A 13,612-nucleotide genomic window follows, 5' to 3' on the forward strand; every position below is an offset into this window, starting at 1 on the left:
AGGCCGTAGAACATGGAGAAGGTGTGTATGGAGGACCAAGTCGCTGCCCGACAGATCTCAGCAGGCGACAGCATCTTGGTTTCCGCCCAGGACACTGCCTGGGCCCTTTTAGAATGGGCCTTGACTTGTAGAGGTGGAGGCTTCCCTGCCTCTACGTAGGCCACCTTGATTACTTCTTTTGATCCAGCGCGCTATAGTTGCCCGCGAAGCCGCTTCCCCCTGTTTCTTCCCGCTGTGAAGGACGAATAGGTGGTCCGTATTTCGCACAGATTCCAGTCTTTCCAGATATCGGACTAGGAGTCTGCCGACGTTAAGATGGCGAAGAAGGCGTGAATATTCCACGTCCTTATGTTCGTCTGGAGATGTTAGCAAGTTTAGATGAAATTGAGAAACCACTTTCGGTAGGAAGGAGGGGACAGTGCGTAGCTGTATGGATCCCGGTGAGAACCTGAGGAACGGTTCCAGACAGGATAGCGCTTGAAGCTCGGAGATGTGACGGGCTGAACATATTGCCACTAGGAATGTAGTCTTCAAGGTCAGGAGCCATAGTGACAGACCACGTGTTGGTCTGAAGGAAGTTCCCACGAGGAAGTCTAGTACTAGATTGAGATTCCATAGGGGTACTGGCCACTTTAGGGTTGGTCTGATTTGTTTGACCCCTCTCAGGAAACGGGAAACATCTGGATGGGTTGATAGACTAATGCCGTCCACTTTGGCTCTGAAGCAGGCCAGTGTGGCCACCTGAACCTTGAGGGAGTTGAGAGACAACCCCTTCTTCAAGCCGTCTGCAGAAATTCCAGGATCATGGGTCATTGCTGCTACATCAAAGGATTGTTTGAGGATGGCTTCTTGACGTCTGTCCTGGGCATCCTTGAGTGCCGCTCCTCCTTCGACCAGGATGGTTGTGCGCTTAAAGATGGCGCAGACCTTGGCGTCCACTTTTGGGAACCGTAGGAGTTCCTTGGCCATGGGTTCCAGGGGTATAGGGTACTAAGGCCCATACTCCTTTGAAGCTGGCCTCCGGAGCATTCCATTCCAGGTCAATCAGTTGTTGTACGGCCTGCAACATTGGAAAATAGCATGAAGCCTGACGGAGGGACACCAGGACGGGGTTCATCTTTAGCTCTACTGTGGTACCCATGCCTGGAATGGCCAGCGTCTTCAGGGTCAGAGACACGATATCTTGTAACTCGTCTTTGGAGAAGAATCGCAGTATGGTTCAATCCCTGGGGGGATTTCCCCTTCCTCCAGGGAGTCAGTCTTGTCCCCCAAGGTGTCTGTATCGCCTGTAGTGAGGCTCTTGCCTAGGTGGGGCATGTCTCGAGCGGTGCTTGGAAGATCTCGTGCTTCTGGTGAAGACTGGCACTGTATCGCCAGCGGTACTGATTGCGCCTGGACAAAGGTTTGTAGTCCCCTTTGAAGAATTCCACCCAGGAAAAGATACCTGGGTCCATATTGAATCCCGGCGGGTTTATGGTGGAAGCCCCTGAGGTGCCTTCCTGTGTAGGCGCTGAGTCGGAGATACAGAGGTCCGGTGTACTATAGTCAGTGGATCCGAAACCCTCTACTTGCTGTTGGGGGCCTTGCTTAGGTTCCCCCTGAGCCTCTTCGCACTACTGGCATAATGCGGAGGCCACTTCAGGTTGCACAGCTCTCAGGTGGCAGGCTGGGCAGAGGGCTTGTCCCTTGATCTTCTTGGCCGGCGGTGCCATGACTTGTGCGCGTGGAGTAATTCAAAACTTGTCTGTGTGCGTTGGTATGCGCGCCAGGAGACTTAGTTATGCGTTCTGGGTGCGCCGATGATGTGCATGCGGGATGCGCACGCAGGCTATCACTTTGTGCACCTGGGCGAGATGTGCGCGCCGTTGTGTGCACGGGCCTATTTGTGCGCTCGGGCCGTTTATGCGGGCCGCTATGCGCCCGGCACTGTAGTGCGCGTCGCTGTGCGCACAAGTCGGTTGTGCTGACAATACGGCGGTCAAGGAGGGGAAATGGCGCCGATGACCATGCGGGCATGATGTGAACCCCTCCCGGAGGGTCTCCACGTGTCCTTTGCCCACAGCATAACTGTACACAGAGTGAAAAAGTACTTTCTACAATTAGTTTTAAATCTGCTGTTATTAGTTTCATGGACTATCCCCTTGATTTAATATTTGAATAGGTACATAAACATCCTTTACCTACCTTTTCCACCCCACTCATGATTTTATGAACTATCATGCCCCCTCTCAGCCGTCTTTTCCAAGCTGAACAGCCCTGGCCTACATAGCCTCTCATCATAGGAGAGATATTCATCCCCTTTATCATTTGCATCACCCTCCTCTGCATCTTTTCTAGTTCCACTATGTCTTTCTTGAGATGGGAGCGACCAGAACTGTACAAAATACTTAAGGTGCAATTGTACCATGGCTCAATATTTTCCGTTTTATTCCTTTTCAGATCATTCCTAACATTCTGACAAGACACCAGACCAATACTCTCCATCCTTACCCCTCAAACAAAAATTAGTCTCTTCCCAGATATGCAGCCCACTGACATCTCAGATTACTTACTTGGTACTTTGGGAAGAAGTCTTTATATCCACCTTTCAAAATGTACAGCTCTGGATAGTGCAGGTGAGGGTACTCATTTTTCATTCTGTCTTTTTCTCTGGTGAACCGACACCTTTAAAGACATACAAGAGTGCTTCAGATTAATGCAGATTATTAAGTTTACACTGGTGCTTTCCCAGAGATTTCACACAAAGGAGTAAAGTTTGAGGAGCATGCAGAAGGAATTAACAAAATTAACCTATGGCAGAAAATATTTTCTTCTGTGTCTTATGGCGAGTTTATAGGTTCCGATGCCATGTAACAAACACAAGAATAGCCTATTGATGTCTTAGGGCCTGGGCTTTCAAGTCCACGCAGGCCCTTCTGCATCCACTCTGTCTTGTAATCGATTTTTGAAACAGCTAGCTCAAACACAAAATTTAAATTGACTGCACAGGAATGTTATTTTTAAATCAGTTTTATAATGAATAAAAGCACGTCACTGGAATGGTGATTTATCACTTATATAGATCCTTTTTTGAAAGCGTCAAATCATCCTCTAAAGCTGGGGTGCTCAAACACAGAGGGGGGCATTGCCCCCAAGGGGCCACAAACAAGCTTCCAGGGAGCCGCGAATGTCATGCCACAGGGGAAGGTACACGCGGCCGCTGCTGGACCTGAGCCCACCAGTGGCCGAAAAACAGAGAGGCCCTGCAGCCGAGATCAGCATGGAAGAAGAAGTGGTCCCGCCAATTTTTTTATTCTGCGGCGCCTGCACAGAGGCGGAGGCAGCAGTACAGGCTTCAGTGCCAAAAGCAGCAACGAGTGATTGGCTCCTCCCCAACAGCCATGCAGCAGCGACAGCAGAAATGAGACGCTCCGAGGCTGCCGGCAAAACAAAGAGAGGGGGGTCTGCTTTCAGTGTGTATATGTGTATGAACTGGACCTTGTGTGTGTATGAGAGAGTGTGTGTGTGTGTAAGAATGGGAGCTGGTCTGTGTGTGTCAGAATGAATGGGTTCCTGCCTGAGGGTCTGTGTAGGTGACAGCCTGTGTGTATGAGGGAAACTAGCTTTTGTGTGCATGAGGGGGGACATGGACTTAGAGTATGTGTATGCGAGTGTGTGGGTATGTATGACTGAACGTATGAGACAGAATGAACATGCCTGTGTGGATAAGCAAGAGAGGATAAAGTTTGGGTGTCCTCCTAGCCCCCTAATCCTTGAAAATCTCAGGGTGCCTGGAAATCAAGTTCCCAGGTATGACCAGCAGAGGCTTTATCCTCGGTTTTAATTATTGGGTGTTATTTGATGTGTGTGCTGTTTTGAAATTTTATTGGTGCTTGGGAAATTCAGTAGTTTTGAAATGTTTACTCTTTTATTAGTATGATTCTACAATTATAATTGATGCTTTATGTTTCTTGATTTTATTGTTTTATGAGGAATGGAAGTTCTGCTTTTCCATTGTTACACTGTAGCCAGCGTCTGGCTTCTTGAGTTTCCATTTCAGTTTTTGTCTGCATATTGCTGGTTCTAATTTGTGATCCTTTATTCTGCATTGGATGAGGATCTGTCTCTTCTCTGTGCATTGATCAAAGTGAGAGATTCTGCTAGTGTGCAGTTTCTGTGTAGGGATCTATAGCAATCGGGATTGTTTTGTTTCCCCCAGTAGGTGATATATTGGTATTCTGGGGCTCAGTGTAATATTTACAGTGCTGCTTTCACAGGTAAGGTTCTTGTTTGAGTTCTTGGTGTTATTACTGTTACGTTATGATAAGTTTGCTGTATAGATTTTGAGTGTCCTTTTTGTAGGGTTTTGTATTAGTTTACAATGTGTCTGGCAGTGGAAGATGTTTGTGCTGCTGTTACTGTGAGGTGCCTGTCTGGATGTGGTGTGTTATCTGCCTCTCTTTGTGTTTGTGTGTCTCTGTGTGATTGCCTGCTATTTGGCAAATGGTTCAATGGCTGATTGGTTGGTGAGAGACTGATGTGTATGAGAGTGTGTACATACATACACACACACAATTTAACCCAGCTTTGGTGGGTGGGGGGCCCGACAAATTGTATGGATGGAAGTGGGGACAGAGGATCAAAAGGTTTGCTCACTCCTGCTCTAAAGGTTCTGCTGAGATAGTTGTAATGTAAACCAATGAAGAACTCAAGGTCAACTAGAAAACAGAAATAAAATAATCCAAACTTCACATTAAATAAAGTTGTTATATTCAAAATACCTCCTTCACAGTTGGCCGGGGGCCAGAACAATCTTCCACCACAGAGGAAGGCTCACCTTTAATAGGAACGTTACACCCAACGCCTGCACAGTCCTGCCACTCCGCCTTTTCAGAGGCTGCTGTATAAACACTTTAGATTATGCTGCAGTACACAGCCAGAGGCAGACGTTAAAGAGTCCAGATTAAGAAGCAGGCCTTGGTTCAGTTTACTTATCGAGGGCCCTACTATTTTAGCCTTCACAAGGGATACGGAGAAATGCGGCATTTATTATTACTGTATATTTCGTCTCTGTGTTGTATTTTTCATAGCAGCAACAGACCCCTGAGAAAGCCAAAAGGTAAATTTGATAAAAAAAAAAAATTTCATGGCCCAATGTTGACAGGACAATGGGAAAAAATAATCCTAAAGCAAACTATTTGTGGCTAATCAAGCTGCCATGATGAGAGTTAGATTCAATACACTTACATTCTGGGACCTCTTTCTGATGAAAATTCACAGTGAAATATTAAAATCACCCTCTTCTCCTCATTCAGTGGCACAATAGGTTTCTTCAGCAGGTAGTCCTCCACATCTTGCTCCATAGGTAAGTTTATTGCACCCTGAGAAGGTACATTTCCAAGTAAATACAGGTGACAAAGACTAGAAAAATATAGCTTTACAGCAAAAACCATTATAATTTAAGGAAGAATATGAAGAGGGCAATAGTGATAGTGCCTGCAGACCTGGCAGTCCCACAAGTACTCTGCACCCTCGGGCCTCCAAGCTCATTGTCAGAGGGAAACCCCTTAGGGCAGAGCTTTCCAAACTTTTCATGTTGGTGACACACTTTTTAGACAAACATAATTTCGTGACACAGTAATTCAGTCTACCAGCAAACCAGAAGTTAAAGGTTAAATGAACAAAATGTATTTCAACAATTTATGTATGTTTCCTTAAATATATACATAAATAAAATGTTTCACAACACAACCTATCTCATAATAAATATTTGCAGGCTTCCACTTCCTCCATGCTGATCTCGTACATTGTGAGATCGGCATAGAGAAAGTGCTACTCTTGCACATTCCCAAAGATTACATGTGCCAATCACTAAAAAGTAATTTTTTTTTTTACCTTTGCTGTCTGATCTTAGTTTTCTAATCGGTTGGTCACAGGCTTTTTTTTTCCACCTTTCCTTTCTTGTTTTTTTGCCAATTCCTTTTACAGGGTCTTTTTTTCTATTTCTTTTCTCTCCATCTGTCTTCCCTCAAACACACAATCAGGTTCTCATTCTCACACGCTATCTCACACACACAGGCTCTCACTCACATGCAATCTCACACATCCACAGCTCTCACTCTCACATGCCTCTCTCTCATACATACATACATACATACATACTGTCTCTCTCGTGCACATGCTGTCTCACTCTCACACACACAGGCTCTCTCACTCCTACATGCTCTCTTGCTCAAGCACAGGCTCTCACTGGCACATGCTGTCCCTCTGCACGGGTTGCCGAAGGATGGGCTCTTCAGAGGCCCTGATCTTCCCTGGCCGTGACATGGGATCTGCAGCGGCCCTGCTATCGGGTTTCCTCCTCTTCTTGGGCTGCCGTGACGTGGGATCCGCAGTGGCCCTGCTATCGGGTTTCCTCCTCTTCTCGGGCCGTCGCAACGTGGGATCCGCAACGGCCCATTAATGCTGCTCTTCTTCTGTACGCAGCAGATGCTCCTCCTCCTTCCTGCCCACGCGGCTCCGGCAACGTTTTTCTTCCAGGGCTGCACAGGCAGGAAGGAGGAGGAGTGAACGTGACCCTTTTCTTCGGGCCGTGGTGATGTAAGCTCCACCACTGCCCGCCGATCTTCCTGCTATAGTTCCCTGCTTCCGCCGGCCCTGTGGACTGGGCGACACACCTCCACACTACAGGCGACACACTAATGTGTCCCGACACACACTTTGGAAAGCTCTGCCTTAGGGTACTCGCACACCCTGTCTGCATGGAGGCAGCCACAAAGTGCGGGCGGAGATTTTAAATAGCATTTTATCCTCCAACCTGTCCCCACCCCTTTTTTGAGCAAAGGGGGGGGGAGGAAGCATGTGTAATTTTATTTGAACAAAGTTGGGGGGGGCAATAATCAAAAGGCTTTTTTCCACATGTTAACATGCTTTTACTTAGGTAAAAAGCTTCACTTATTTCCTCCCATAATGTGCATCTGTTGTCTTCATACATTTTTAAAGGGGCACTCATTTCTTGAGTATAAAACACTGTTATACTGCGGTTTTGTAACCCTAAAAACATGGATCTCTTCCAGGGCTATCATTCTGAATTTTATTGCTCTTCTTTAAGCGTGGTTGTAAGTTTTTAAACAGGCCACAAGGCCTGCACTGTTTTAATTTCCATCACAAATAAGGAAAAGAAATGTAAAATGTAATGCATGAACAAAAAATGTGCACAACAAGCAGAGCAGTACTGAAGCTGGTGGTATGTCATGATCTGACAATCTGGATTCTCCCAGACTGTTTTCTAATGCTCAACATTAATCTGTGGTAATATGAAATCTAAGTGATGTATTACATAACGACTTTGTGAAACAGTTTTGTCATACCGACTGGAGCCTCTTGGTCTCTGCTCCCAGCCCCTTTCATGCTCTGCTTCCTCATATCGTGTTACAACACCTGAGGTGTGAGGCTCACAGGTACGACCTTGGTCAGAAGGACCTGTGCACTTTCACCTAACTCACACCATGTGTATTGGGTTTATGTTTGGAATAGTACATTAAGGCAGTTTTTACCTTAATGTGCCCTCCTTCATATTCATAGGGATATCTGCAGTCAATAATTAGATACCGTTCAACCAGGGATTTGAATTTTCCACTCAGCACAGCCATCATCTATAAAAAATAAAAAAACACAAGCTTATTTTCCATAACCTGTGCTCACTACTCCAGTCTTGCTGTAATGGACCTTGAGTTACTCACTCATACTTTTGTTTGGAAGCAGTTTAAGGGTTTTGTCTTTTCTTATAATACCCACATTTGCCCTTTCACAGTTACTGCAATTCCTTGTTTGTTTTTGACAAGCCACATAGCAATCTGGCGATTCGGCCTCTGGGCCTCTCCTGGCTCTGGCAGAAGCTGAGGACGGCCCTCTCTTATTTATTTAATTAAAAAAATGTTCTATACCGTTGTTAAGTTAAATACCATCACAATGGTTTACAGAAGGGCACGATAAAGAGAAATATGGGTGGTATAGATTACAAATTACTCATGTGCCATCATAGTACGGTAACAATTTAAATAAACTAGGTGTGTAAGTTAAACCTGATTGTTAGGAACAAATTAGGCAGTTTGATTTTTAACATTAATATGCTTATGTAGGTTACTAAAACTTCTAGCTTGGTGCATCCTTATTGCTCAACTATTTTCCTCCTTTTCTTTATAAAATGCTTGTTTAAAAAGCCAGGTTTTCAGAATAGTACTTATGCTTATCTTGATCAGGCCTTGGCAAAAAAAAGTCACACTTATTAGAGTCCAGTGCATGAAGTGTATGCGTTCTCCTGTTGACCACTCTTGTATGTAATTTCAGATTATAAGAACAGTATAATTGGATCCACATGTACTATGAGTGCACTGCTCAGAAATAACTCCTTCCATTACTCTGGTTGTAGTAGTAATCTGGGATCAGCCAGGTGCAGTATGCCTCAAGCTATCCAGACCAGGTCCCTTCTGATGCATTTTCATATTATAAAAATTCAAGGATCAAGCCATAGCTCTTTATCAAGAAATGGAAGTATTTGTTGAAAAGCACTTTTCATCTACAGCTAAAAGTGTTGGAGACGTCTGCCACTAGAAAGGGATCAGAGACACCCCAGACTTAAACCCAAAAACTAAATTGGCATACACCAACCCCCTCTGAGAAAACATGTTTTCCGTATAGTCTGTTGGCTGGGGCCCCCATCTTCTTTGATTAATTCATTTAAGCTCTGTTCCCCATCGACTTGAATCATGCCATTGCCAGCGTTATGCCAACACTAGTCCATCCCAGGAATGTAATGGACTAATGTTGGTACAGCTGCTGGTTAAGGGTCCAGAGTGGTTTCAGTTAGACAAGAGGTGGGTACAGCTACTTGGTTTGGTTATCTGGTGGTGGGGGGGGAGGTCTGGAAGGGATTCTGAGGCATGGTAAATGAAATGCATGTAAGTTCAACCTGGAACGATGATATCGGAGTCTGTGGGTAGGTAGCTGGTGGTGATGCTTACGGGTGTTTGGGTTAGGCTGTTTTTATCATAGTATTCTGTTTTAAGTTTGTTTTTATATACTGCTATTTCGTCATGTACACCATTCTGGGCAGCCTGATGTGGACCGGGAAAGTGGCTAATGAGTATATTAAATAAAACTAGGCAAAAATTATATTTCAGTACCACTCCATTTAAATATTTTTTGGCAAATCATATGTATACTTTTTATTTGCCAGCTAGGATACTGCACTGTTTATTGGCATAATCAAGAAGTGTTCTCTTTATACACTATTTAACTTGTACATATATGTTTTAATCAAATCAAACTGAGTAATTTTATTTGCACAAACTGCTTGGGTGTATTATTTTGCTCCTTTGCTATTTATTTTTTCCAAATATATTTTTGGAATTCTGGAACCCTGCCTGACCTTGCTGAGCTTTATTTAAAAATGCTTATATTCCGCCACCTCCAAAAGTCAGGTCAATACGGATCACAATAGAACAATCATAAAATCAACATAATACAAAGGTACATATAAAGTACTTAAAATACATACATGTATAGACTATTTAAAATACTTAAAATTGGTCATACTACTTCATCCAAAAGCCTCCTCAAAGAGCACTGCCTTTAATGCTTTTCTAAACATTTTAAAAGTTTTTAAAATCTTGCTGCTCTGTAAGGTTAACTGGCAATTTATGCCACTCATTTGGGGCTGAGGAGAACACACACCCTCTAGTTTAAACCCAACTGATTTTTTTAACTGGAGGAGTAACCATTACAATTGGGCACCCTCAGATCTCAGAGCACTGCCTGGGGTATAAAATGCAATATAATCATTCAATACACATGGAGAAAAAGTATTCAGGAGTTTAAAAACAATGGTTACCAACCTAGGTAAAACTTATTTACTATGCTCCATCTCCTCTCTCAGAGTCTGCTCGAGCCTATCCTATACCACAAAACAAGTTGATGAGATCCGAGCACCATATTTGTGTTATGTGCTTGAGAGTTCTGACAAATGTTTGGGCACCTAATATGGCTTAAGAGTGGTCATTAGCAGGTCAGTGTCCAAAAACACGTCCCAATTGGTTTGCTTTACCAACTGGGCCCCTATTGGAGCTGGCCTGCAGAGAGCTGAAAGGGTAGCATGCAGCACAAGCAAAACAGAGCACTGCAAAAGCCTCTTACTTACCATCTCAGGAGTGATGTATTTCAGATCTTGATGTCGCCCTTCAATTGTCTTTAGAAGATAGGCCTAGAATTTAATAAAATGACAATTATTAACTGCATCCCAGTAACATTTGGGCCAATGCAATATGGGTGCATAAAAAACGGGCGCTCAATGCCGAGCACCTGCTTTCTTAACGCATGCCCAGCCACTTCTCCTGGGCGCACGATCCAATATTTAAATGAGAGGTCACACTAAAAAGGAGGCACTAGGGAAAATTGTGCATCCCTAGTGCCTTCTTGGCATCGGGTGACCAGGAAAAGTGGAATCAGTGCAGTTTAGGAAAACAGACACTCAATTTAAGCGTCCGTTTTCTCTTGTTTTATCAGAACAATATACATGCATAAGATACAAGGTCCAGACAATGTATCTTGTGCATGAATAGTGGGTGCCCAGAATTTTTTTTTCAAGACTTTTTTTTTTTGTATCTGCTTTCTGTGGTTCCTCCTATTTAATGTCCTGACGATTCTACGAGGAGGAACCACAGAAAGCAGGATTTTGTTTTTTTCCAATAAGCCCTTGAGTGCGGCAGACCATTACGCCAGCCCTGGGCTGGCATAAAAATTTGCTGCGTTGCAATGGATGCAATGGCCATGTGGGAAATTTTTTGAATCGCATGGATTAGCTAATAGCCTCATCTACATGTACTTTACATGTGATGAGTGCTATCAGCTTCGAGGTGGTTTAGACCTGCTAATCCCTGCATTGCATTGGGGTTGTGGATGCACATCCAAAATACACGTGCAGTCGCATGTAAAGCCATGCGCTCAACTGAGGGCACTATATTGCATCAGCCTGCTTGTGTCTTATCGGCGGCTGTGCCTTTGTAAGAAAGCCTTTTTTTGTTACCTTTGAGAAGTCGCCAATGAGCTCCCTCTGATCATTGTCCAAAATGTTTTCAATTTGATCATGACAAAATGACTTTGATCTTCCTAATCTCATTTTCTGCAGGAGGAAAAATAAATGGATTAAAAAATAAAGTCAAAATTAAGCCCATTTGGTTTTGTTTCAACTTAGCACTGGATGTAAGATTTTACTATCATTATATACTTAACAGATAGTTGAAATCAGTGCCCTTGTATTTATGAGTCCAAGGCTAATATTTTCTGCTGAGGAGATTTAAAAGTGTAGATTAGGGGAGAATAAGTAATTGGAGTCAGCCCTTTTCTGGGTATTAAGACAGGGCATGAACGTGGGCCGCAAGAGTTTGGCTTGACCCCTGTATATTTTCCATTGTAATCAGCACCTGTTGCTGTAGATATGAAGCAACAGGTGCCCTCCTGAAACTTTTTGTCCCCTCCACTTCCTCATACCTCCCATTTTCCCCAACACTGCAATGGTCACACAGGCTCATGAGACTGTCATGTTCACCTCTATCCCCTGCCTCTGGTGGACTTTACTAGGATCATCCCAATATCAAGATTGCTGTGTACTAACTATTCAAAATCTCATTAGGGAATCAATTTGAGAGGCATTCTGGCTCCAACAGCATTAGCAGTCTGTCATCCTATTCTTTCCCTCTCTATGCAATTTGCTCCAGAATCATTAGGATTGCTTATACTCTTCTCACTTCAGTCCATCACAAGATTGGGCTAAAATGCTCTAAAAGGCCCTGTATGCCCTACATTTTGTCAAGAACATTTCAAAATGCACAAACGCTACTTGCAACCACAATCTTCAAGAAGTACAACAGCAGTGAAAAACAAATCTTCTAAAAAATGGATACCAGACACTCTGGTACAGCACTTACCGGCTCCTCCTCCTTGGGCTTCTCTTCAATCACACATCCAGTAACACTTTTCCTTCGTTTGGTTTTAACAGGAGTGTCATCATCTTCGGGTCTATCCATTCTCTTTAAAACTGGCCGAATTGCTCTGCTGGGCATGGAGGGAGACCGGAAGAGTCTGCGGCATTTACTCCGAATAATCATGTCCTTCAAAGAGAGAGAAATACCAGGCAGATGATCAGATACATGTAACGTCAAGCCAAGCGGGTGCACCCTGCTGGGACACTTTAGGACTGATTTGTGCACTGCCGTCTGTGTACACAGCATCAAGCAACATAAAATTGCATGGGGTGAACAACCCCCCCCCCCCAAGGATTTATAATTCAAGTGCAAGATCTTAGGATAATAAAATGTCAATGTGAATGAGGGCACATACTTGTGCTCGTTTGCCCAGTTAAAGCCAGAGCGCAATGCTAATCATTTGAAAGTTATGCATACCTCTACCATGTGTGGGCAGGCCCCACTTGTTGGCATTTTTTTTAGGTATTATCTTCTTCCCTGCTGTGTAATCATGTCACTGGATACATTCTGCATTATATGCAGGCCCAGCTCTTTCACTTGTATCCAAAGGATCTGCTAAACATCTCTGCTGATTAGCATTTCAACAACTACTAAACAGCACAGTTCTCTGCTTTTATCCTCAGGTGGGGTAGCATTTGAAATGCTAATTAAGTTCTCAGCACAAGCCTTCCCCCTCATTCCACCACTTACTGGCACATTAGGCCATAAGATTGCGGGAGAAAAACCATGTGATTCCTGGAAAGATGTAGGGATGTTTAAACTTGGGCTGGGAATAATAGGCAGGAGGTATACCCTTATATTTTCATAGTCTTGCATGGCATTACCACAATAATCACATGTCAGAACTGATTTTATTTGAAGCATTAGTACATGCATTGTGTAATAAGAGTGCTTCCACAGAAAATGTGACTTGGATTCCAAGCTATAAGGAAGTCAAGTTCTAGCTATCAGTAGCAAAGTGCACAATTTGCTATTGGGATGTAAATCTACCGAGAGAATGTGATGTTTGGTTAATTAGTGAAGTGTATAAGTGGCATTCCATATCTGGAAGACAGAAATTCTGGAGCAGGAACAGAGATGAGCTCTAAATGAGTGTTTTCTTTAGGATTATTTTTTCCCTTTGGATACTTGTACATGGTGCACTAAATATAACATAGTAAATTACTGCAGACAAAGACTAAAAAAGGTCCAGCCAGTCCAGCCTGCCCAGCAAATTAAGGTTAGTAACTGCTGCTCTATGCAGGTATCCCCATGCAGAAACGTTACCTATAGACACACAAATTACCCCATTTCTTCATTTCCATCCTCCAGCCACTGCTGATCCTCCGCGTTTATCCCACACCCTTTTGAATTTCATTACCATTCTTGTCTTCACCACCTCCTCCGGGAGGGCATTTCTCACAATCACATCTTCCTTGAAGAAACATTTCCTGACATTGTTCCAGAGTCTATCCCCTTGGAGTTTCATATCATGACTTCTAGTTCTACAGCTTTCTTGCCATCAGAAAAGATTCAATTCTTATGCATCATTAACCTCATTTAGGTATTTCAAAGTCTGTATCATTGCTCCCATCTCTCCTCTCCTTCAGGGT

General features: G+C 43.7%; 1 protein-coding gene and 1 long non-coding RNA gene across 2 annotated transcripts in view; one reads left to right on the forward strand and one right to left on the reverse strand.

Moving 5' to 3' along the window:
- The window catches only part of LOC115087229, a 103,531-nt gene that overhangs the window by 78,242 nt on the left and 11,677 nt on the right, over positions 1-13,612 (forward strand). The window lies entirely within an intron of this gene.
- CDC25B (cell division cycle 25B) overlaps positions 1-13,612 on the reverse strand; it is a 45,509-nt gene that overhangs the window by 5,573 nt on the left and 26,324 nt on the right. Inside the window, exons 10-15 of the mRNA XM_029594141.1 lie at positions 11,964-12,146; positions 11,063-11,158; positions 10,178-10,240; positions 7,536-7,634; positions 5,227-5,360; positions 2,553-2,664 (exon numbers count right to left, since the gene is read on the reverse strand). Coding sequence (XP_029450001.1) covers positions 2,553-2,664; positions 5,227-5,360; positions 7,536-7,634; positions 10,178-10,240; positions 11,063-11,158; positions 11,964-12,146 — 687 coding nt within the window. The remainder of the gene's footprint in view (positions 1-2,552; positions 2,665-5,226; positions 5,361-7,535; positions 7,635-10,177; positions 10,241-11,062; positions 11,159-11,963; positions 12,147-13,612) is intronic.

The sequence above is a fragment of the Rhinatrema bivittatum genome, chromosome 1 (genome assembly GCF_901001135.1).
Source record: "Rhinatrema bivittatum chromosome 1, aRhiBiv1.1, whole genome shotgun sequence".
Classification (NCBI taxonomy): domain Eukaryota; kingdom Metazoa; phylum Chordata; class Amphibia; order Gymnophiona; family Rhinatrematidae; genus Rhinatrema; species Rhinatrema bivittatum.